The sequence below is a fragment of the Anastrepha obliqua genome, chromosome 4 (genome assembly GCF_027943255.1).
Source record: "Anastrepha obliqua isolate idAnaObli1 chromosome 4, idAnaObli1_1.0, whole genome shotgun sequence".
In the NCBI taxonomy this organism is placed as follows: Eukaryota; Metazoa; Arthropoda; class Insecta; order Diptera; family Tephritidae; genus Anastrepha; species Anastrepha obliqua.
The window spans coordinates 120974353-120996973 of NC_072895.1; the positions used below are offsets into that span (position 1 = coordinate 120974353).

The 22621-nt window shown below is 37.0% G+C and overlaps 1 protein-coding gene across 1 annotated transcript in view; it reads left to right on the top strand.

Moving 5' to 3' along the window:
- The first annotated feature begins 9843 nt into the window (after positions 1–9843).
- The window catches only part of LOC129246349 (pneumococcal serine-rich repeat protein), a 231051-nt gene continuing 218273 nt past the window's right edge, over positions 9844–22621 (top strand). The window contains exon 1 of the mRNA XM_054885099.1: positions 9844–9980. Coding sequence (XP_054741074.1) covers positions 9979–9980 — 2 coding nt within the window. The 5' untranslated portion in view covers positions 9844–9978. The remainder of the gene's footprint in view (positions 9981–22621) is intronic.

Genomic DNA, 22621 nt, shown 5'->3' on the forward strand with positions numbered 1-22621 from the left:
ATAAAAAACTTTTTTTTTAAAGATATTTGGCAGAAAGTGTCGAGCTTCCGAGTACATTTCGGTCATGAAAAAGCTTTTCATAAGCAATCTTTTACCAATCGGAGCTGGCATTAGATTGTAGGTCTCTCCGTCTTGTGGTACAAGATCAAGGTGCGCACCGCGAATTGGGAGAGTAGCTCGACCTGATAAAATAAATTAATAAATTTTCATATTTTTCAACTTTTCATATATTTCGGTTTAGCTTTTTAAAGTTTTATACAAAAAGTAAAAATCACAAAACTTACAGAAAATGTGTATGCAAAAAAGTAAAAAATATAAAAAAAGAAAGGCAAAAAAATGTATGCAAAAAAGTATAAAATATAAAAAAACACAAACAATTTTTGTAAAAAGGTATAATATATAAAAAAAAACAAATTTTTATAAAAAGTACAAACAATTTTTATAAAAAATTATAAAACAATAAACAAACACAACAGCAAAATAGAAAAACAAGTTTTATATAAAAAGCATAAGCATGAAATATACTAAACATTTTCTACAAAAAAGTATAAAAGAAACCCATTCTTAAAATCGTAAAAAACATTACAAATGCTTTAAAAATATTTTTTTTAACAACAAACACAAAAAAATGAAAAGATGTTGATTTGCATGAGACAGCGATACCTTTTTCGAAAATTGTATATTAATATATTTCCCAATCTCTGAGATTGCGAGCGAGTTTATTTTAATTTTTAATTTTTTTGATCACAGTTATTTGATATCATTCATAGTGCTACCTCGGCTGGCCTCGCATTAGCACTTTAATCCATTTTTCTAATACCTGGGTGACCATTTCTGGCCATATCTGACGATATAATCCTGACATAGGTTACGCATAAACTTTTTTGGAAAATAATAATAAAAGGAAAATTAATAAAAAATTAATAATTGTAAAATTGTAACACAATATTACTCCTATTTTTTGAATAAAATAATAAGCGGCATTTTTTAGTGGTGTAAATTTAAAGAAAACCTAACTTTAGGTTTAAGAATTTAAAAATTCATTACTTTCCCTGAATAAAAAGAACCACTTACATTTTCAGTCTCCATTATTAATTTTGAAACGTAGTAAAAAAAATTTAAAATTTATTTTATAATTATTAGTTTTAGTTATCGACAGCCAACTGTAACTGTTTACTATTTCCTGTTCATGCTTTTCAGAAAACTCAATACCTAAATTAGCTTCAAACCTCTCAAAGTGTAATATGTTGCACGTTTCGTGCAACACTTTTTTGTTCAAAAAAAGTTAATTGCTATAAATTGTGATAGTCGTAATAACGTCAAAACCATACGCCAATATGCCACAGGCAGTTGCAGCAACAATTTAGATAACAAAAAACGAAAAAAACTCCAAAAAAAACATATTTCACCCTCAAAGCAGGCGTGAAAAATGAGCACCCAAAACATATTCAAATCACCCTTCCTTTCACTCGTTTACTTTTACTTTACAAAAGCAGCTTAACACCAGCAACACAACAGTCCACATAACTAATGCGCAATACACACACATACATATGCACAGAGTACACAGCCAGAGCGACCTGTTCCTGGAAGACAGTAAGTCTATCGATGAACTTCCTATATTCATCTACTCGTACGTGCATACATATTTACGTACATACTAAAATGCTATATATGTAAGTATATATGAAGCGTAATTCAAATAGGCTGTAATGAAAACCAAGACCATAGCAGCAGCCAAAAATAAATTAGTGGTCAAGCCGTGTACGATCGGTTTATTTTTTTGATTTAAAATCTAAGTCAGAAGTATTGCACAACCAAAAAGGAAAAGAAAAAATATTTATTGGTCACAAAATCCACCAATTATCATATGCCTAGAAAATATCGCTAAACAACTTCATAAAAATGTTGCGTACAAACTAGTGTAAATTTTCCTAAAGGGTATCGTAAATGTTTTTTTCACTATGTATGTATGCAACATGTATGTCTGTATGTTTTAGCCTACTACCAACTTCGACTGACATTTTCCTTGAACTGTTTCTTCTTTGGTGAACAGTGTCCAGCGATTTAATCGTCCATTGCCGCTTTCACTAAACCATTCAACATTTAAAAAACCTCACCCCTTTTCCTATATTCCACCCGCATGCTACCACTGGCGCTCAGTTTGTGTGAGCCATTGTAGAGTTGGCGTTATTAAAGTTCTTAAATTACAATGACTAACCAGAAAGTCAACCACCATTTACTTACTAAAATATGTGTTTTTAAGTAGTGGAATAAACGACATGTCTATTCCTGGATTTTACGCTCCTTAGCTTTGGCGCACGTTTCGGGCAAGTAAAGTATTTTTATGCCTTTTTCATATACGACAAAATATTTTTATGTTCCTTTCTGGGCTGCCTTAAAAATGCTATTATGTGCTTTTGGAATAGTGAGTCGCTTAATTTGCTTTCTTTTGTTGTTGTTTCTTATGGAAAATAAGCCGGTGTATTAAAGGTTTGGCTTCATGAATTTTCGTTCGGGTAGAAATTTCAGTTTTGCTGGTTAGTTAGGGGAAATAAGTAAAGTCTTTTCAATTCTGCTGATTATTTGATAAAAATAGTAGAGCTCTCAAGCTTATCCTTATCCATAAAAAGGTTAGAGGGGTAAACATGATTTAAGCCTATATAGCCTACTCGAATGGTATCAAAGGCAGATAAAGTTTAGCGAGAAGCTTCGGTATATTCATTGATTATACTTTATATGCTCTCCCACGAGTATATTTGAAGGCGATAGAAGTGATTCCACTCGAATTCTTGAACATCCACTTTTATTAACAGCTCAGCCTTAAAACTTCTGTTGGGTTATTAGTGAGGTTTAATGACGCGTAAATATACAGCCCTTGTTCTTTTCTCAAAAAAAAAAAAAACACAACTAAGCCATCGACTGAAATTATTAGAGACACTATAACCAGCAGCGGCCGCCGTAGCCGAATGAGTTTGTGTGTGACTAACATTCGGAATTCACAGAGAGAACGTAGGTTTGAATCTCGGTGAAATACCAAAATTAAGAAAAACACTTTTCTAATAGCGGTCGCCCCTTGGCAGGCAATGGCAAACCTCCGAGTGTATTTCTGCCATGAAAAATATCTGCCGTTCGGAGTCGGCTTGAAACCTTGTGGAACAACATCAAGACGCACACCACAAATAGGAGGAGGAGCTCCGCCAAACACCCAATATATAATCAACATCCTAACCCACATTCCATAAAGAAAGCTCCTTCAGATACTAAGTCCTGCCAAAAGTTCTGCTACAAGTTAAGTCCGTTCTAGATATGAAATTAGTATACCTTTTTAATGAAGTTAGTTTTGTTTACTCATGTAAATATCTATTAATAAAAATTGTAAATTTCCATTTGAAGTGTGCACCATTTTTTTTTATACGAGCCTTAAAACGATTAGGCCATTCAGCTATGGCAGCTCGCCCGGCTTCCATGGTTATTGACTTCGCTGCTCGAACCAAAGTTTTTTGAGACTCTCTAAATTTCTTTGAGATCTTCGACAGGCCATGTTCTCCAATCCTGACCACAAACTTTAGTCTAATGGATTCAGATCTGGACTTTCAGACAGGAATATTATTTTTTAGCCACTGCTGAGTGGTTTCTGCCTTATGTTTCTCCATTGAAGACAGTAATGCTCCACTGCTTCACTACACTTTCTAAGACGCCCTTAGAAATCCTCCTGCTCCACCTTTGCCCCGGTTTTAACTCTTTTCTCGCAGAAATGCAGAGATGTAACACTCCGCACCAATCTATTGCGAAGGCTGGATGATGGCCACGCTGAACCCTTGGAAAAACAGTTTTTGCGTCTTCAGAAGTTTTATCATAAATTTTGTCGGTTTTCTTCTTAAAAACTTCTTCAACAGTGAAATATTTCTCATCTGTGAAAATAATATTTTAATGGCGTTGACCGCGTGCCACCGATAGAAGCTGCTTGCAATTACGTTTTTATTGATTTAGAAAAAAAGTTATTCAAAAACGAAATTGGATGATTAATTACTTAAATTCTTTACCATTGAATATGTTTAAGGAACCTAGCTTTTTGTACCCCCCGTTATTTGCAAACCTATGGTTCGCTACTTTTTATCTACACGCCACTATTCTTTGCCGGTCAGCTGCGTGTTATTTTGACAGTTATTTCAACTTTCTGCTCATAATTGTAATACTCTTCTTCTCTCTCTATATCTTCCTCTCTCTCTCTCCATCGCTCTCTTTCGCTGTTCCTGCTTAAGACATTTTCATGCTCGCTTTTCCGCGTTTCCGCCTTGAGCCTTGGGTAGTGTGACTTTCACACGCCATACGCTCTCAGTAAACTTCCTCTCCAATGCCTTGTTTTGTATTCGCTCTCACGAATACTGCATAAGTTGAATATTTGTATGCATGTATGCATGGCGACATTGTTTTTCTTTACAAAAGCACACCTGAGTTCTGAGGAGGTTTCGAAAGCAGCACCAAAGCGGCAGCAGCAACATAACTAAATGCGAGTGAATTGTTGGCGACTGGTAAATGTGAGAGCGCATAGGAAAAGAGCAACAATAGTGTCGGAGGATGCCAGTCGTAGTTGCACACACAAAAATATTTTTTGACACTTGTGTTATTTCGTGACACACAAATCAATTTCGTCGTCGTCGTCGTTCGGTGGTGTGTTACGTGAATTTTCCATGCTAACCGATTTTATTCAGTAGGAAAAATTGTGAAAATTTTGCTAAAGCTTACTTAACGGTGCCAGATAATTGTTCATATACGTAAATGAAGGAAAATTGACTGAATTCGAGAGTGTAAAGGCATTTGTGCATTTTAGAAAGGATTTTCGTTGAAGCTGCGCTTCTACTCGCCGTGCCTCCAGAGCAAAGAAAAAAGTGAATAAAGTTGTTGGCAGTAGTGACACAATTTTCACGCACACATTTGTACAAACATTTGATTGTGAATTCATATACGAAAACGGGATTTCTATGGAGCTCATGTGGACCGCAAGCGGAAGTCGGAAGCGGAAGTTGCTTGGAAGTTAGTGTGTGTTCGTTTGTCTCGAAAGTGTTGCGTGTATAGCGGTTAGGCGGCTGAAAAGTGTCATTAGAGGTGTTCGCTAAGTCCCTCAAGTTCCCAATAATGATAGGCCTACATTCAGTAGATACATATGTACGTACGTATGTAGGTGCCATTTATTCTTGCTATCTTGTCATTTACTCACCAGCTATGTACTTGCAACATATATTCCCAGTGACCTGCCACTTTTCTATATGCGCTACTCGTTTTGCTCGTACAAACAACATGCGAGAGCGAACACACACGCACGCACACACATACCAACCCCTTAGGCGTAATCGCAAAGGGCCTCTGTGCAGTTGTGGTTGCTCATACCACCCAGCGTACCAACAAATGCCTTTGCTGCTTTGCTAATCGATTTTGTTTCCGGCATTTTTCACGTGGTCTCAGCTCCTACTCAGCTTTTACTCATTTCTACGCTAAAAGTATGCAATTGTTCTTGTTGTTGGTTGCTGTTTTCGTTTTGCCTTTCGCTTGCAGGCGTTTGTTGTTGTGCCTCTTTTCTGTAGTAGCGCCGAACGTCCCTGCCCCTGCCCCTGCCCCTGCCCCTGCCATTGTCATTCTTCATCGCTGGCGTGTTTTGTTTTTATTCTTGAATGCTCGCTTGTCAGCTGTGTCAGCTGGCTAACGATTTTTCCCCGAAAAAGCGTAGAGTAAGTTTGGAATAATGTGGCTGGCTAGTGGATTAAATTAACGCTGTTTGAGGGGCCAAAGCGTTGTGTCGTAGTGACCAGTTTATTGCCATTTTGATGGCTCCTTGGCTCCATGACTGGTTGCTGCTGGTGGCTTAAACAGCGCTGATGGTGCCTTAGTGAAATTCTCGACGCATCTGCAGTTCGCTTGTATGTATATGTGTGTGTGTAGTAGCGCGGTAAAAGAGTTCAAAAGGGGCTCTGTCAGCCTCTGCAGGCCAGTCGGAGCGTTTTTTCCTGCTGTGTGTCTTTGTTGTTGTCGCGTGAGTTGTTGGTGCTGCTGGTCTGCGCCTGGTCTGCAGCTGCTGTTGGCGCTGTTGATGTAGCTGTATATCTGCGTTTTGACCTATCGACCGGATTTTTGTTGCTGGTGCGTGTCACAGCCAAAAGTATTCGTATACGCGAGTGCGCGTGTGTGTGTGTGCGAAGTAGTTGTCGTGAATTTTCTCGCAGCAGTCACAAAAACTAATAAAAAATGTGAAGAAAAAATAATAGAGTAAAAGACGAGAGGTAATTTTAGACTATTATTCATATGCATCTGTGTGTGTGCGTGTTTGCAAAAGAATCGTATGTGAAATTAACTGCTTTATTTACTTCCTCCTCCTGTGTATTTCTCGTAACTTTCTAAGCGCCGACGTCTCGCTACATGCAAATTACATAATGTGAAATGCATGCAGGCATATATGTGTGAGTGTGTATGTGTGCATACGAGTGTTTGCGTGCTGGTATTTGTGTCTCAGCGCACAGCTGACTGACTGACTGCCACAGAGTCTAACTCAAGTGACCGCCTGTCTGCTTTTTCGCGTCTGGCAGCGCTCACAAACAAAAAAGGACTTGAAAGTGCAATTGCCATAAAAAATGTTCATACAGTTGTAGAAGTTAGTGCAAAGTGACCGGTGCTGCTGCTGCTGCAACACCGCGTCGTGCGAATCGCTTCATATGAACGGTATTTTTTTACTCTTTGTCAGTGGCACGCAGTTTAGCCGCAACGCTCAGCGCAGTCAGACATAAGGATTCAACGTGCAATAGCTGCAGGGAGTGAACAGCGAAGGTGTTAGAATTTCGCTGTACGAAGTAAACGAGGTACATTTTTTATAGAGTGCAAGAGTCTCAAAAATGTTAAAGGAATTAAACTTATTGAAATAGGAAAATTTATTTGAGACAAAAATTTATTTGGGTCTCAAAAATAGACTATTCAAAAAGTTTTTTTGCAATTTCGAAATAACGTAAATAAAGAGAGAATAAATTTTAGCCTGATATTTGGAGATCTAGTTCACCAACTTTTAAATTAGAGATCATGATAATCAAGTGCGGATTTATGCGGCTGTACATCTAAGTGTCCACTTCCGAGACTTTTTTTAGCCTGAAAGCTAGGGATAGAAAATATCAGCTGTGAAGTTGATAATGGCAATGAAAGTAACGAAGCTTTGGTGTTTTTTTTTGGTGATAAAAGTGGCTTCCTTCGTATTCTTAGCCAATAGTATCGGTATTGGACTTAAAAAAACAGATTTTGTTGAAGATACATTTAATTTGTATTACTTAGTTGAGCATAAATCGAAAAAATGATTTTCATTTTAAATTTAAAAAAATGTATATATTCGATGGCCCTATGCAGCTTCGCAGGCATTTTTTGCTTATGAACTGCTTCTGAAATGTATTTCTAATTGAACTATTTTCATAAGGGGATATTATACAGTTTGACTATTTATTTATTTCAATAATTTATTTTTATAAAAATATGGTTCATACTACCAAAAAAACCTAGTCTCAGACTAGTTATAAAATTCATAAAATTTCGGCAAATTCCTATCAAATTGTCCAACTTTTTACTTAGAATCTTCATGTAAAATCCGGGAACAGTTTTGTATATTAGCTTTTGGAATTTTGCCGCGTTTATTTTTGACAATTTTTTTGCTGACGATATTTTCTTTCATATAAACAAAAAAATGTCAAGCACGAGTCATTTTTTCGGGATATTTTTTGTGACATCAAATTAGAAGTCTCAATGGGGACTGCTTTTATTTATATAATTTTATTTAAATAATTATAGAAATCTTATTTTATTTTATTTCTTTTTCCCCGAATCACCTCTATTTTTAAGGTTGTTTTTAAGCTTTTAGAATAAAGCTAAAACATTGTGAAATAACGGATGGCTATGTGTTCGATTAATAAATAAATAAAAAACAAAAAAGTCCAGGAAAGAAAAGTAGTTAGTAGTGTAGTTACAGACACAGCTGCCAAATGATGGCTAAAGTTGCTAGTTCTCCGAGGAAATTAAAATTTTTTTTTTATTTATTACATAAAAACTGCCCTAAAATCTTAAAAATTACTAGCTCAAAGTACTGAGTACTGCTACTACTGAGTACTATTTTGATTTTCTAGCATTTCTCATTTCAGTCTGATGCGTATCGTACCAATAATATTAAATGCCTCCAACTACATATATTTTTTAAAAGTGTAAAAGTTTTAAAAAAGTGTACACTCCAAAATATATATATTTTTTTAACAAACATTTTTTTAATTAAAACTTTTTTATTAGATTTTTTTTTAATTACATTTTTTTCAATTTGTGAATGGAGTACCACCAACCTTTCGCTTTATAAAATATCGAAATACATTAGAAAGCCTCAAAAAAAAAAAAAAAAAATTATAAGAACAATTTTCGTATAACCACCGAAAAAGCGAAATTTTTCTCCTACCAAAAATTGCAAATGCATCTGGGCCAGCTGCACGCCTTAAACAAATAACAACACATGAGTATTCGTCATGGAAAAGCTTGAAGACCGATATTTTCTGTTGTATTACACTAAGAAAAAATTATTTATGTAGCTTATGAGCTGCTCAAGAAAACGGGTTTCAGGGTTTTTATTTATTTTATTGTCCCGCTTAAAATAATTTCCAACTAGTTTTAATTTTTCGGAAGATACACTGACTTTGGCCATTTTTCTTTAAGTGTGAAATTATTTCTTTTATTTCCTTTCTAATTAGTACCTCAGTCAATATCAAAAAACTTATTCGAACCAGAAAATATTCGATGCTATGCAAAAAAAAAAAAAAAAATATTTTAAGAATTAGATTTGTACAAAATATTAAAAATTTTAATAAATTGCTTTTCTGCTTGCATTTTCAGATACGAACTGCGAGTCGTGGTCCGGTAAAATCGTTATAAAAGTAAAAACAAAAGCAAAATTAGAAAGCTACTTCAACTGCTTGCTTAAAATCTAACGAAAATTCGCTAACGTTAACAACGAAGTTTTATAAAAAATCTAATTAGTAATTAAAATTATTGAATAGAAAAACAAGAAAAAAATATATATATATTAATTTCAATATAAATGGCAATAAAAATTAAAAAAATACTACAGAAATTATTTTCAAAACTAATCAAAGCGAAAGATTTCTCAATTGAAAGAGCAGGCAACAAATATATCTACTCAAATCGAATACATTTAAGCATCACTAACCTATATATTTAAAAAAAAAAAAATTACTCAAACCAATAAACGAACTAACGCGCAAATTTATTGTGAAATTCACTGTGCTAAGCGGAAATATAATAAAATACGGCCTAAAAAAAATGAAATAATTTTGTTTAACGCGCTTAATTTTAAATTTTTCGAAAAAAAAATTATGAAAGTTAACAGTTATGAAATAGTATTCTCTCAATAAAATATGTATCAAAAAAGTGTTCATTGATTGCTTAAATGATTGCCTGAATATTGGTGAAGCTAAAAAAATTCAAAATATTTAGATTTAAAAAATACTGGAAAGCAGAAAAGGAATAAGCAAGAAATAAATTTAAAAAGTGGTACAATCAATGTATAAAGACCTGATTTATTTTGTTCACCAAATCTAAGCAGCTTCAAAAGAAATTACCCTCTCAAGACAAGTGCAAGCTAAAAATGAAAAAAAATGAAGAACTAAAAAAAACATATGGTTAAAAATATTTTAGGCATACTCAAAAATTATATTTCAATACTATTAATTAAATAAATTCTTCAAATCATTCTAAAAAATAAATTGAAGCAATTTTTTCAAAAAAAAAAAAAATTATTAAAAACTAAAAAAGGACTTAAGGCAATTTCAAAACGACAAACATTCCGTTATTTTGTGGACTTCATTAATGGTCGCTAATCGTCGTAAAGCGTAGCCGAATGCGAATCTTAATTACATGCAAAATAAATGGGTACAATGAGGCCAAATAAATACGATGTGAGTATGAAAATTTGTTGAAAAAAATTCGAAAAAATAGACGCATACATACATGCACATCTACAAAGAAAATTGTTTTATTTTAATAAATATTCAATTAATAATTAATTATAATAAAAAATGTCACTTACGAGCATTTGTCCCAAGGGCGTTATATTTTTTTCTTGGTTTTGTTGGTTTTATCTATGTATGCATACACACCCATGAACATACCTTAGTTATAACGAACAAATATTTTTCCTATAATTTTTGCAGGTAATCTGACACAAAAAAATGCTCATTCCGTTTATTTACTTGCACATACACATACATATGCGCATTTTTCCTTTTATTATTACTAAAGTGTCATCTTTTGCTCGCCACTTTGATTAAAATAACAAATGACAGTTGAATGAGTGGACAGAGCCACATGACAATGCATGGGTCATTGAACTCCAACAATGAACAAAAAGTTATATGAGCATATCGAAGACAATTTGTATAAACAATGTTTTGCGAATTTGTTGACAAATGTCTGCCATATGTACTTATGATTTCGCGATAAATTAAAAATGTGCGAGCTTTAGACTTGGGATTTGACAGTGGGGATGTTCGATACAATCGTAGAGTCTTCTCAAGTTTAGGCAAAACTTCTACTCCAGTTTGTGGCATGCGCCTTGATATTTATTATTGGATACGTAAGTAAAAAAGAGTTGTGTTGTCACGCTTTCCAAGGCTGAATCCGACCCAACATTTATCCAGCGCGCAAACGAATCGTTATTGAAGAAGAGACGAGGGTTTATGAGTACGGCGCGCAACCCAGACGTCAGACAAGTGAGTGGAGAACTCCGAACGAACCAACACCTCAAAGAATCGCGTCGTTTTTAGTCCAAACATAAAGCATGTTTGGGGCCAAATTATTGTATTGGTTGGTTTTATTCGCTCGACAGTCGATTCGTACCGGAACGAGTTGGATTTATATGCGGCAAAGAATTATCACACCAGCAGCATTACCCGTACATGTATGTATGCATTGCCTGTCGCAGGAACGACAAGGAGTGGAGCGAACCATTAAAGTTGCAATTCCTCAATTGCATCTGTGATAAAAATTGGATTAGTATCTGAGTTTATTGCAAAATAGTGCGCTTTCTGCGGCCGTCTGAAAGGGCGTTTACTATAAAGGGATTCGTTGATGCACTCCTTACCTAACTCAACCATTGAATGATTTGTAGCTTGAATTATTGAAGCATTTTGCGAGAGCAATAAAAAAATTATTTAATCAGAAATTTTGGATAAATTTTTATAATTTCAATATTTTACTCGCTAGCGGAATATTTTTTAATGTAAACAATTTTTATTTTATTTTTGTAATTTCAATCCTTTACTCGCTACTTCGGTACTTGATATTTTGCTCTGCTAGCAGAAAAATGTGAACATATTGGTACCAAGGTAATGATGCTGATGATTAATTGCTATAGAGCCGATCACTGGGCGCATTGAGCCAGAATAAATGATTTCCAATGATTTGGGTTTTCAGCTTTTGCCTTAAGCTGTGCCCATGCCAGGTTTTCGTACGTACAATCAAGGTCATCTATGTTATAAAGTTAAAATACCTCTCCCAATAAATTTTTATAACTTTATAAACTCGTATTCTGCCGATTGACACTTTTTTTATGAAACAAGACAATGAGCAACTACTGTTATTCACGCATTCTGCCTACCTCATCAGGTGCCCCAATCGGCACATTTGCTGATGATACAGCTGCGCTAGCTGTGGATAAAGTCGCAAACAAAACATCTCTAAAATTGCAAAATTGGCGAATTAAAGCGTATGAAACTTAATCTGTTCAAGTAACTTTTACAATTTTACGTTAACTTTATCCTCCTGTAAAGCTCAATGGCATGCGGATGCCACAATCCAACGAAACTAAGTATTTAGGCATCCACATGGACTTAAAACTCACTTGGAAAACCTACTTCGCTCTGGGCAATTTAAGGATAATTGTTCCGAGAACACTCCCGATCCAGTGCCATTGTTCATTTTTGAGCCGTCAACATAAATATGTTTACCACTATCCCCTATCGTTTGGTCTTCCAATCCTTTCTGTCAGGTATTCGCGTTTTAAAGTCTTTGTTTAGATCTATCCTGCGAACCAAATAGTTTATTTTCGATGCGTCTTGCAAGAATTAGTCAGATAGCTGAAGTGATGTTGCTGCTTTAATCCTAGAAGATTTGGCCGCTATTCCTTTAACATAAACGTCAATGGGTGGAATATATATGACCACTTCAAGTACCGTCTGAAGCGGCGGTCTGAACACACTTGTTACCGACGGTTAAAGAGAAAATGAAAGAAACAGCAACCCGCTATAAAAAAAGATTCTTCCATCCAAATACTTTGGCTTCATGTCTGATTAAAGATTACAGTCATAAGAGTCATAAGAGGCTGAAAACAAAAATCCCGTTCCAATAACTCTATTGAGCTTATATTTTTGTCAGATTCAGATCGCAATATTTACCTTTTGAGTACATCGCATTTAAGATCTAGTTTTTGAGCAACCAGATGCGAAGAGTTTGGTGAAGACAGCGGTTCATAAACGTTCGAATTTGTTTGTTACTTCGTCGGATACTAGCCAAGTTTTACAAACAAGGCGGTATTGAATGAGCACTTGACCGCACCCTCGATTTTCTCTTCAATATTTTGCAAATTTATACAAAATATTTATTTAGTTTTATTTTCCCCAATTTTCGTTTTTCTCCAATTGATGTCTGCCACCTTACAGTTTCCTCAATTTTACATTCCGATATCTTTCGAAAACTCAACTAACAAGTATCAACTTTTGCTGACATTCCAAAGCTACCGCGCTTTAATCCGTTGGTAACGTTTTCAAACAGCATTCACTTGTCAATATATTTATGCACGAATGAAATATGAAAAATGAAATTAATATAAACTCAAAGCGTTTAAATTCAAGCTAAATCATAAATAAGTCATAATCATGAATTTTCGTTGAAATCAAAGATACTCATACGAGAATACTCGTACATATTTATATAATGCAGATATATGCGCGCGCGTTCCAGCGTGTTCCTCGGCGTGCCCAAACACATGTCAAAGTCAATCTTATCTGCACACATTTTAAAGTAAATATTTAGCTTCAGATCTGGCTCTCAGGAAATCGAGTTTTAAGTGCAATTATTTTGGTATTTAAAGAAACGCGATAAGTTCATAGGCGTGTGGTGTAACGAAAACCACTTACACATACACATATGTAGGTATGTGTGTGTTGGCCTGTGTATTGCTCAATTATTAAATCTGCTAATTTATGCTGAAAATAAATTGAACAGAAATTGTAGTGCGAGTAGTAGTTGGACCACTGGCGGCGATTCGACTTGAGTTAAAATGCGTAAATGTTGAAAATAACAAAAATGTCTGCTCATTCACATCTCGTGCGTATACTTTATTTGCATTGTAATCCGCTTAACCCGTAAGTGCAGGCGCATAAAAATTTGACAAGAGTCGCAGCGATTTGGTGGGTCTACGTTCGCTGGTGTAAGCCGCTTAGGCGCAATTACAATTTATGGGGGAACCCTGAACGTCAACTTGGCTACGGTGCATTTTTGAAGTGAGAAAATCAGAACTTTCGTAGTTAATGCCACTTATTGCCGCCTTTGAGTGGCACCTAATTGACTTATCATTTCGCATATTGCGCAGGCGTACTTGCAACATTAGCACAGGCGCAAGTTTGTTTGTGGATTATATATAGCATACGCTTCCCACTTTCGATTCTTTTCGAAGTTTTTTTTTTCATTTCTTACTGGCGCGTTTACCCGCGCTGGAAATTGCCACACACGTTGCTGCTGCTCTGGCAAATTATGAAAAATCATATGCTTGGCTGCAATTAAAATTCCGCTGACTCAATAAATTCGCTAAGTTGATCGTGGTGCCGTTGAAGCCACCACTGCGGCTGCTGTTGACTGCCTCTCGCTGTGCTTTTTTCTGCGTCCAAAAAAAAAATTCTTCTTGCGGCGCTTACTACTCAATCCATCGCTTATTTTTAGTGCACATTTTTCGATATTTATTTTAATTTTCAACGTTTTCTCTTCACTGTATCGATTTACATTTGCTCTGCTTTAATTTTTTTTAATTTTTTTAAGGAATTCTGAAACGCGTTTTGTGCCCCCAACTGTCCGGTGTGGCTCACTCACTGCCGACATGCACCAGCTGTCGAAATTGTTACATGTTCGATCATCGCGATTGTGGCAGCAAGCAAAAATGCTAGCGTCCAATAAACAACAAAAAAAAAAATACCAGCAGCACATAAAATCGGTTGCAATGTCGTCCATGGCAGCGCTGATAACTTCATGCGACGCCCTCGTCCGCCTGCCTCATGCACTCGTGCCTGGGTTGCCTAGGTTGGCTGAGTGCATCTGAGTGATCTTTCCACTTGGCCCTTGGCTTCAATCAATTGCTACTGTGTGAACGCCGTTGCTCCAATTGCCATGCTCCTCTTGCTGTGCCGTCGACGAGAAGTATTGCCGCCGCCAACCGGCCATGGGCGGCTTATCCCGCGACATGCAGTTGCTGTTGTTGTTGTGCTGCTTGTTTTTGTTTTTATCAGATACTATTGTACTCGCATTTGTTTTTGCTGCTGCTACTCATTTGTATCCATTTCTCTTTTTTTCTTTTTGCCATTGCTTTGGGTTATTTATGTTGCTGTCCTCTATTGCAACTGCAGCTGCAGCAACTACAAATTGAATTTACATTTTGCGATTTATTCGATTCGATTATTGGCGCTACTTGTATTCCTTTGCGTCATGCTCAAGAACTTTGTTGCTGTTGTTGTAATTGGATGTGTTTTCGCCTAGAACTCGATCGTTGTCGAACGATCGTTCAATAATCATTTACATTTGTTATTCAAGATTAAGGGCAATTGTTGTTGTTGTTGCTGTTGCTTTGCTCTGTAGTTTTCATTTTAGTTTTACTGAAGGAATTTTAATTGTTGATCTATGATTTGAAAGTAAATGATCCCCAAAATGGGGAGAGAGAAGAGAGAAGTTCACTTGTGAATGAACTCATGAGGAATCTAAGAAGACTTAGACTAAGAATAAATTTTTTATATATATATTTTTGAAGAGAGTAAGTACCTTTTTTATATATCCTCAATTCTTTCAGCAAAATGAAAAACATGACTTTGCACAGAACCCCGTCAAAATCATACAGTTAAGCTGAAAAAACATCTATCCTTCGTTTGGGTTGTGAAGTGAGAGAAGAAACCGTTTATCTTAGAACACAAACTAAGGCGAGTTCGCTACAGCAGCTGATTTCTGTTTTTGTTTTTGTGATTTGCTGGTTGGAATGCTAAAGTGCTCGGTCTCAGCGAAAATAAACGAAAAATCTCTAAAAATTTTTGAGTACTCCTAGCTTAAAACCTAACGCGTCTTTTACTCTAATTGAGGAGCTACACGCTCCAGCAATAGCTTTGCTTGCAATGCCTATATGATTTAGCATATAACAGATCGCTAGATTGGAGTTGGTCCACAAGACCCACTGATTTCATTGTCTTTAGCTTTTTTCCCCATCGTGTTCTTCTCAAGTGGATTCCGTCAGAAGAAGAATCCACAAACCATACATTTTTTGCCCACTACGACCTACAACAGCAAAAAAACAAGTGATACATTTTAATTCAATTTTAATTCCTCAGCATAGGAATAGATAATTTTAATATTATCAGATCCAAATGCTGCACGCCAAATAAAACGACTCTAACGATTCTGAGGTAAGTTGGGTTTTAGGTATCTTATACGTCTGAAAAGAGGTAGAAGAGGAAGAAACGTGAAAGAACGAGATTAAATAAGATTTGTCTAGACTTCAAATCTCGTATGAGTTGAACAATTATGTGTTTTGGATTATTCGTAAACCTAAAACAATATATTTGGAAAGCCTCAAAGATACAATCAGACCTCAAATTTCAATAAACCATCCTGGCTCACTCCACCCCTTGAACTGGTTGCGGACAGGTCATGCCGTCATGACACATTTTTATACCATAATCCTTATTTTTATATCCTTATTTATTGATCAGATGGTGATTTCACTTTTTCTTCTGGGGATAAAAATGTACCTAGAAGAGTATCTAAGTTCAGCAGCTCCTACCATCTTCGCCATAATTAAGTTAAAGAAGATAGAGAGTCGGCTTGTCAGAAACCTTATTGCTGATCAAACGTCTCGGAGAGAAGCGAGGAGAGTGAGACTGGAGGTTAACGAAGGCAAAATTATGTATCACCTCTCATCTCAAAAAAAGTCAGTGCATTCAATTTTGAAAAGTAAAAGGCTTCGTCTACTCAAAAAGCAGCACCATCATACTTTATAAGTATCTCATCATGTCTGTCCTATTGCATGGAGCAGTAGTTACGGGCAATAACAACAATGGCCCAACAAATGCCAACACGGCCCTTGTAGTTTTCCTGGGAAAGATTCTACATAAGGATTTATGAACCTTTGGATATCGGAGACGATGGCAGGACTAGTTGTTTGAGCTTTGATTCGTCGGCTCCGATGGCTAGATCATATCATGTGATTGGGCAAAAATGAACTGGTTTAGAAAGTATTCTCTATGATTCCCGAAGTTCTTAGCGGAGGAATAAGAAGGAAGGAACCATATGGAGAAGGACTTGGCTATTCACTTGGCATTAATGTCGCTTAGCACAATTATACGAAGAAAAGAAAAATAATAATGATAAATAGACCAGAAAAAATTTATAAGTAAGATCTACTTAGAGTGCAGATAGAGGAGGTAAAAATTTATATACGTGAGGAGAATGCAATCCGAAAGGAAAGATGTGCGAAAATTCCAGTGCAAAGCAATTTGACTCTTTGTGCTTCTTACTATTTACAAGACACTTCAAAACACTTATAGTTTATACAAAGTGAGACGGACGCCGTCATTCTCTTTGTAGCTACACACATACGTGCATACATACGTATACCTTTAATTTGTTGTTTGTTGCCACGGATCATTCCGATTTTATTTTCCTCGCTTTTTTTGTGAAGCTTCCTTCAACCTTGTCGCCTCCAATTTATGGTATGCAATTTATGCCACATCGATTGTGTGGCACCAAAGTGGCAAATCGTCACTCAACGTGGCACTACATTTACGAAAACAATTTGTAAAATAATTTGCGACTGCCACTAATAGAGGCACGTCTGCAATTTTTTTCCTCTTTTAAATGGCAACGAAATAGGCAAGCTACAGAAAAACAGCACAGAAGGCACAAACAAATAGTGCAACGTCATAGCTGGACGCGTTTTTTGTATTTGCGAGTATGCGGCGCATGCGTGGCCCACTTGAGCACAGGCCACAGCGACTGTGGACGGACGAGCGAATGGCTTTGTGCCGGCATAGTGGCGCATAATCGCATTTAAGTGAGTTGAGTGGGCCGCTTTCTCACTACCGCCAGCAGCCCAGCAGCAGCCGGTCGGGCAACGCTCGTGGGCGTATAATTTGCGCACTGCTTTGATTTCTGTGGATTTACTTACTGTGTGGTAAGTATGTACCTAAGTGGGGCTGTGTGGCCGTAGTGGCGTGTGAATATTGATGAATGTATGTAGGGATGTGGAAGCGTGTTGCTGGCGTCGACTTGACTTTGAAATGTGCGCGTGCGCGTAGACCCGCTTTGATAGCGCGCAGGTTCGTACGAAGTTTTAAGTTCCTACACTTTTTGTGGTTTTTGAATTTCATTTACTGGTCAAAGTAAGTAGAAAAAACGTATATTTGCGCATTTTTAGCGCGAATTTTATGCATTCTGACATTGATGAAGTGCATTAATGGCGGCAAACGGGCGAGTTGGCCGCTTTTCGACTCGACTGCTGGGCAAACGCACAAAATACCGAACAATGCGTACGTGACGTGACGTGACATGATTTGAAGCGGACATATTCGTATATGTTTGTCGTAACGAATCGAATGTGTCCAGCGACAGGAACACTGCATGGCCCTCAACATGCATAATGTGAACCAGAACGAACCATTGAGTGTGTGTGTGTGTGTGGAAAAAGCAGTCAAGCGCACAACCGTCCAATCAAACATCCTACAAGTTAAGAAGCTCACCTTTTAACTGCTCAGCCGCTCGCCCATTCAGCCCGTATATCAGCCTGATGAATGGGCCTTTGTCGCTGGCAATCAGTGAACCTAACAGTTGGCCCGCTTTGGCAGTCAATCAGTCATTCAATCAGTGGGCCTCACCTAACCGGTTGATAAATCAGTTCACAGCTGTTGTTGCGAAATCGCCATCGTCTTACATTTCGAGCTGCTTTTCTTATCCACCCCAACTCGCCACTTTACAGTCTGGTGCCCAGTAGCAAGATAGGCGCCTGCGGATCGCGCCACTTTGGCAGCTACAGAATGCGTTAACTTTTTTGGATTGGCTTAATACTGTTTGGCTTGTGTGTTTTATGTGTGAATCTTATCGGCTTTTTTGATATAAATGGTGTGCGCATGTTTGCACAATTTGTCGTCATAATCGGATTTCCATAATTTTTATTTTACTTAGAGCTTTTCGACGGTGGGTAGGAGTTTTCACAGTGGCTATGCTTTTTCATTCGGTGTGACAATTTTTGTGGGTGTTGGTACACCAAATTTGTTTTGTTACTATTTATAATTTACACAAATAGGTCGTTCCCACGCTGCTCACCTTTAAGTACGAGTTATGAACTTTATATTAGTGGATTGAGGGTAAAAGCATTTATTCATTTATTTTAATACTTGAGTTGTGGTATTTTGGCTTGAAACATATCTCTTAATAACAAAAAACCCAACAGGCACACTCCGGCAGTCCATCTGCGACGAGTAACGTATAATATATTTTGCAAAGGGAGTGACCTGCAGTCTTATGTCATCTCTGACCGACAGATGAGTTTATGTAGGAGTTCCAATGAATTCAGAAATTTTGCCTGCCATTTTTTTGTTACACTTGCAAGAGCAAAGTTTGGCACTACTCACCTGTTGAATTACATCAGCAGCACGAAGTGGTTAACACAATATTAGGTATCATCGTTCATTCTTTTCCATGATATGAGCCACTGCCTACCAAACAGTATCAGGGCCGGCTGGTCAAGTGATAAGTGATTTAATACCGATTGACTTACTAGTCTTAGAAAGGAAAAAGTTGTGGCATAAAAGAACGAGCGGATGGAAGAAACAGATAGTATGCCTGCAGAACGGGGAATAAAAGACGAAACGCTAAGTCTATGGCAAGACCGTTGGAAAAACGAAACAGGCGGCAGATGGATAGTTAGGCTAACAAAAGATGTCGCTAGATGGTACAGTAACAGCTTCGGTAAAGTAAATTTGTATACAACCCAAATGCTTTCAGGGCACAGGTATTTCGAAAAATAGGGAAGCAGGGAAGAGCGAAAACCCCTACACGAATATACTGTGATGCAGCCGAGGATGTCACGGAACACACTTTTTTTCAAGACAAGCGTTGTGAGCAAGAAAGTCGAATGCTGCAGTTGGTCACATAACCACTGAAAATATAATGAATAAGATATTAAGCAGCGAGGAATCGTGCGAAATCATCAGTGGATTCCCGTAAAATATACTCCGAATGAAGCGGCACCTGCACGCAGACACTCAAGCATACACCTTGTAATGAGAAAGATGGAACGCCACTGTGAAGTAATGCGGTTTCAGGGTGAGCTATGTTCCAAGGAAGGGGGAGTTCTTTAGTCCCATCACACATATCATTGCTGCGACGGCACCTTTGATGATGCATTAGGCAATTTCAACCTCCTCACCCATGAAAAAAAAATAATAATAATATGACCCACTTTCCCGCTTCTTTCCTTCCGTATTTTCTCTTTTAACCTCACAATGGCATCATAATGGACGAAATTTGTGTTTCTCATCCAAGTAGGCTCTTGCATGGACTTTTAACCTAACCTAACCTAGGTCAAAGAATGGTAGTCTGGTACAAGTCCACTCGGCTGAGGCGGCCGCCACATTACGATATGAAAAAAGTTCGTGATATGGAATAGATTTCAAACTAAATAGTTTGAGGATCGAAAAAAAACTACTACTAGCACTACGACTTTTCTACTCTCTCAGCACATTGAACCGATTCTCACAGCCAGTATTCACTGCAAGGGAATATGATTATTTGCAGATGTTCCGTACTTTTGATTTTTTTTTTCGATTGTGCAAGCGGAAATTGAAAATTGCTAGCGTAAATTGTCTGAATTGAAAACCTTACCAAAATTGTTTTCATTAGTGATCTTTAAAAATTTGCACTTCAAAGATCGATGATAACTTAAAGATCTTGATGAAAACTTGCAATAAGCTAAAGCAAATGGCAAAATTCGATCAAATGAGCACCTTACCAGTTCATGAATTTGAATCTTTTTCCAACCATAAACATATCACACTCAAAATTTAATGGGGGGCAATTGGATACGAGTTATATCACAGAGCACTTCAGCTTGGATTAGCAAATAGAAGTAGATGCTTGAAAAAGGGTAAACAAAACGTAACACACATCCGCTGCCAATCAAGTAGTGAGTGTTTACTACATTTTACGTAAAGCTATCAGGCTAATCAACAACAAATTCACTTATTGAAACTGAACTTTAAAAATAAAAATTGAAGGTAATGTAAACCCAATTGAGAAAAAAAGTGAGAGAGAGAGCGTACCTGCTCAGTGTGCAAAATATTGTGCTATTTGGAAGACTTTACTGGGTTAGAGCTTTGATATATTGTGTAAGGTTACGGACCTTGATTAATAAGTGGAACTGTAGTGCGGCTGAAACTGAAATTCACATCTGCTTTGCGCCATCGGCTAAGGCGAGCTGGTTATAAATTATTTAATTCAACGCAGGCTCAGAACTGAAGAAAAATTAAAATGAAAAACGCACTAGATCTCATCTGTGAAATTATGTTCCAGTTTCCAGTTATCGCAAAATACATGCAGTTAAGAACAGTTAACTCTTCCTGAGCCAACGTTGAGTTCTACATATATCAAGGGAGCCAAGTCTGCAGAATGGAGGTAATGTTAAACGAGTTGGAACCCTATTATCATTAATTTTGCTTGAGCTGGTGAGTTGCCGTGATAGAAAAGGAAAACCACTCGACTTCCTCGATTCAAATGAATCTCCACACAAAGAAGTATGAGGTTTATCATAACTTCCTAGCCAGTAGTGGCATTTCTCAGACTTAGCATGAACTTTTCAAACGACCTTCATATTATATTGCGATATATATAATATATAAGTATATATATAATTGGCGCGTACCCCTTTGTAAGGTATTTGTCGTGCTCCTCCTCTTATTCGTATTGTGCCATTGATTTTTTTTCACAAATTGAAGAATTTTCTAGGAACGGAAGGCTGTTCGGAGGTGCTTTTGTATGGCAGAAATACATTCGGAGACAGATATTAGAAGTTCAAACTCTTCTATATAAATATATACATAGATAGATAGATGAATGAATCTTTGCACATCGATCTTAAGATCTATCGTGCCCTCTAATATTCACCTAGGATAAACTTCTTCTGAGCAGCCGTGTAATGATGTTTCTGGTCGCAGATGGCGCAGTCGACGGATTACATCATATCCCCAGCCTCTGCAGCTGGCTTCGTAGTTGGCAAACTGCAATGTCCGGTAAAACACCTGTGGGCAGAATAGACCACATCAGAGGTCGCAATGTATTATGGCTCACTTATAATAATAATAATAATTACTAAGCCCAATAAATTTTCTGTTTAACGATTGCCCTAAAATAATTTACTGTACATTTTACTGATTTACGAAACATTTTAGAAACCTTGGTAAAACGGTGCATAAATCTAGTCGTAGTCACCACCTGCCTTAAAACTAACATTTCAAAGGCCAATCAGCGCCACTTTGTGCACTCGGCCATTAGTAACGAATTATAAAATGTGTGTGGATACGCCTTAATAAAATGCATTTGAATTAAACAATCAGTTGATTTCTAATAATTACAACATCAGTTACAAGTGAATTAGATAATTTACACGCTTTTGTCATTTAATATCAACGTTGACAACCAATACCACGCCGACGACGCTGAGCTTATGACGACGGCGACAGCAATAAATTATTGTTGACAATTTGTAATGCCTTTCTGGCAATAGAGTGCAGAACATACATAGATATGTATGTGCAGTGGCAAACTTTTAATACAGCACTGCAGGACGGCAAATCCCAGTGCGAATTGATCTGTCATTTTAGCTGGAATATCATCATCATCTTCGTCAACGGCGCACACTGTGTTATGGATGCAATGGCTGTCAGTCGCTTGGCACCGGCACCGATATTCGTTAGTTTGCTCTCGCGGCACAGCTAGTTAACGCGTGCATGACACAACAACAACAAAAATCCTCTTACTACACAGCGAACCAGCAAATCGCTCGTAAAAGTGTCGCGTAAATTTTATTTAATTTCTTAATTTACTCAAACTTACTATGCCAAGATGCCGAGTGACTGCCGTAATGGCATTCTCAAACAATTTATTACTAGCCGTTGATACTCGTATTAGCAGTGATTATCATATGGCAGAGTATTGTTTAAATATTTATGCAGATTAAAAAAGGCGGTGTGCGCGGTGACGGCAGTCATTAGAAATTATTTGCACCCGTTGGCGCTGT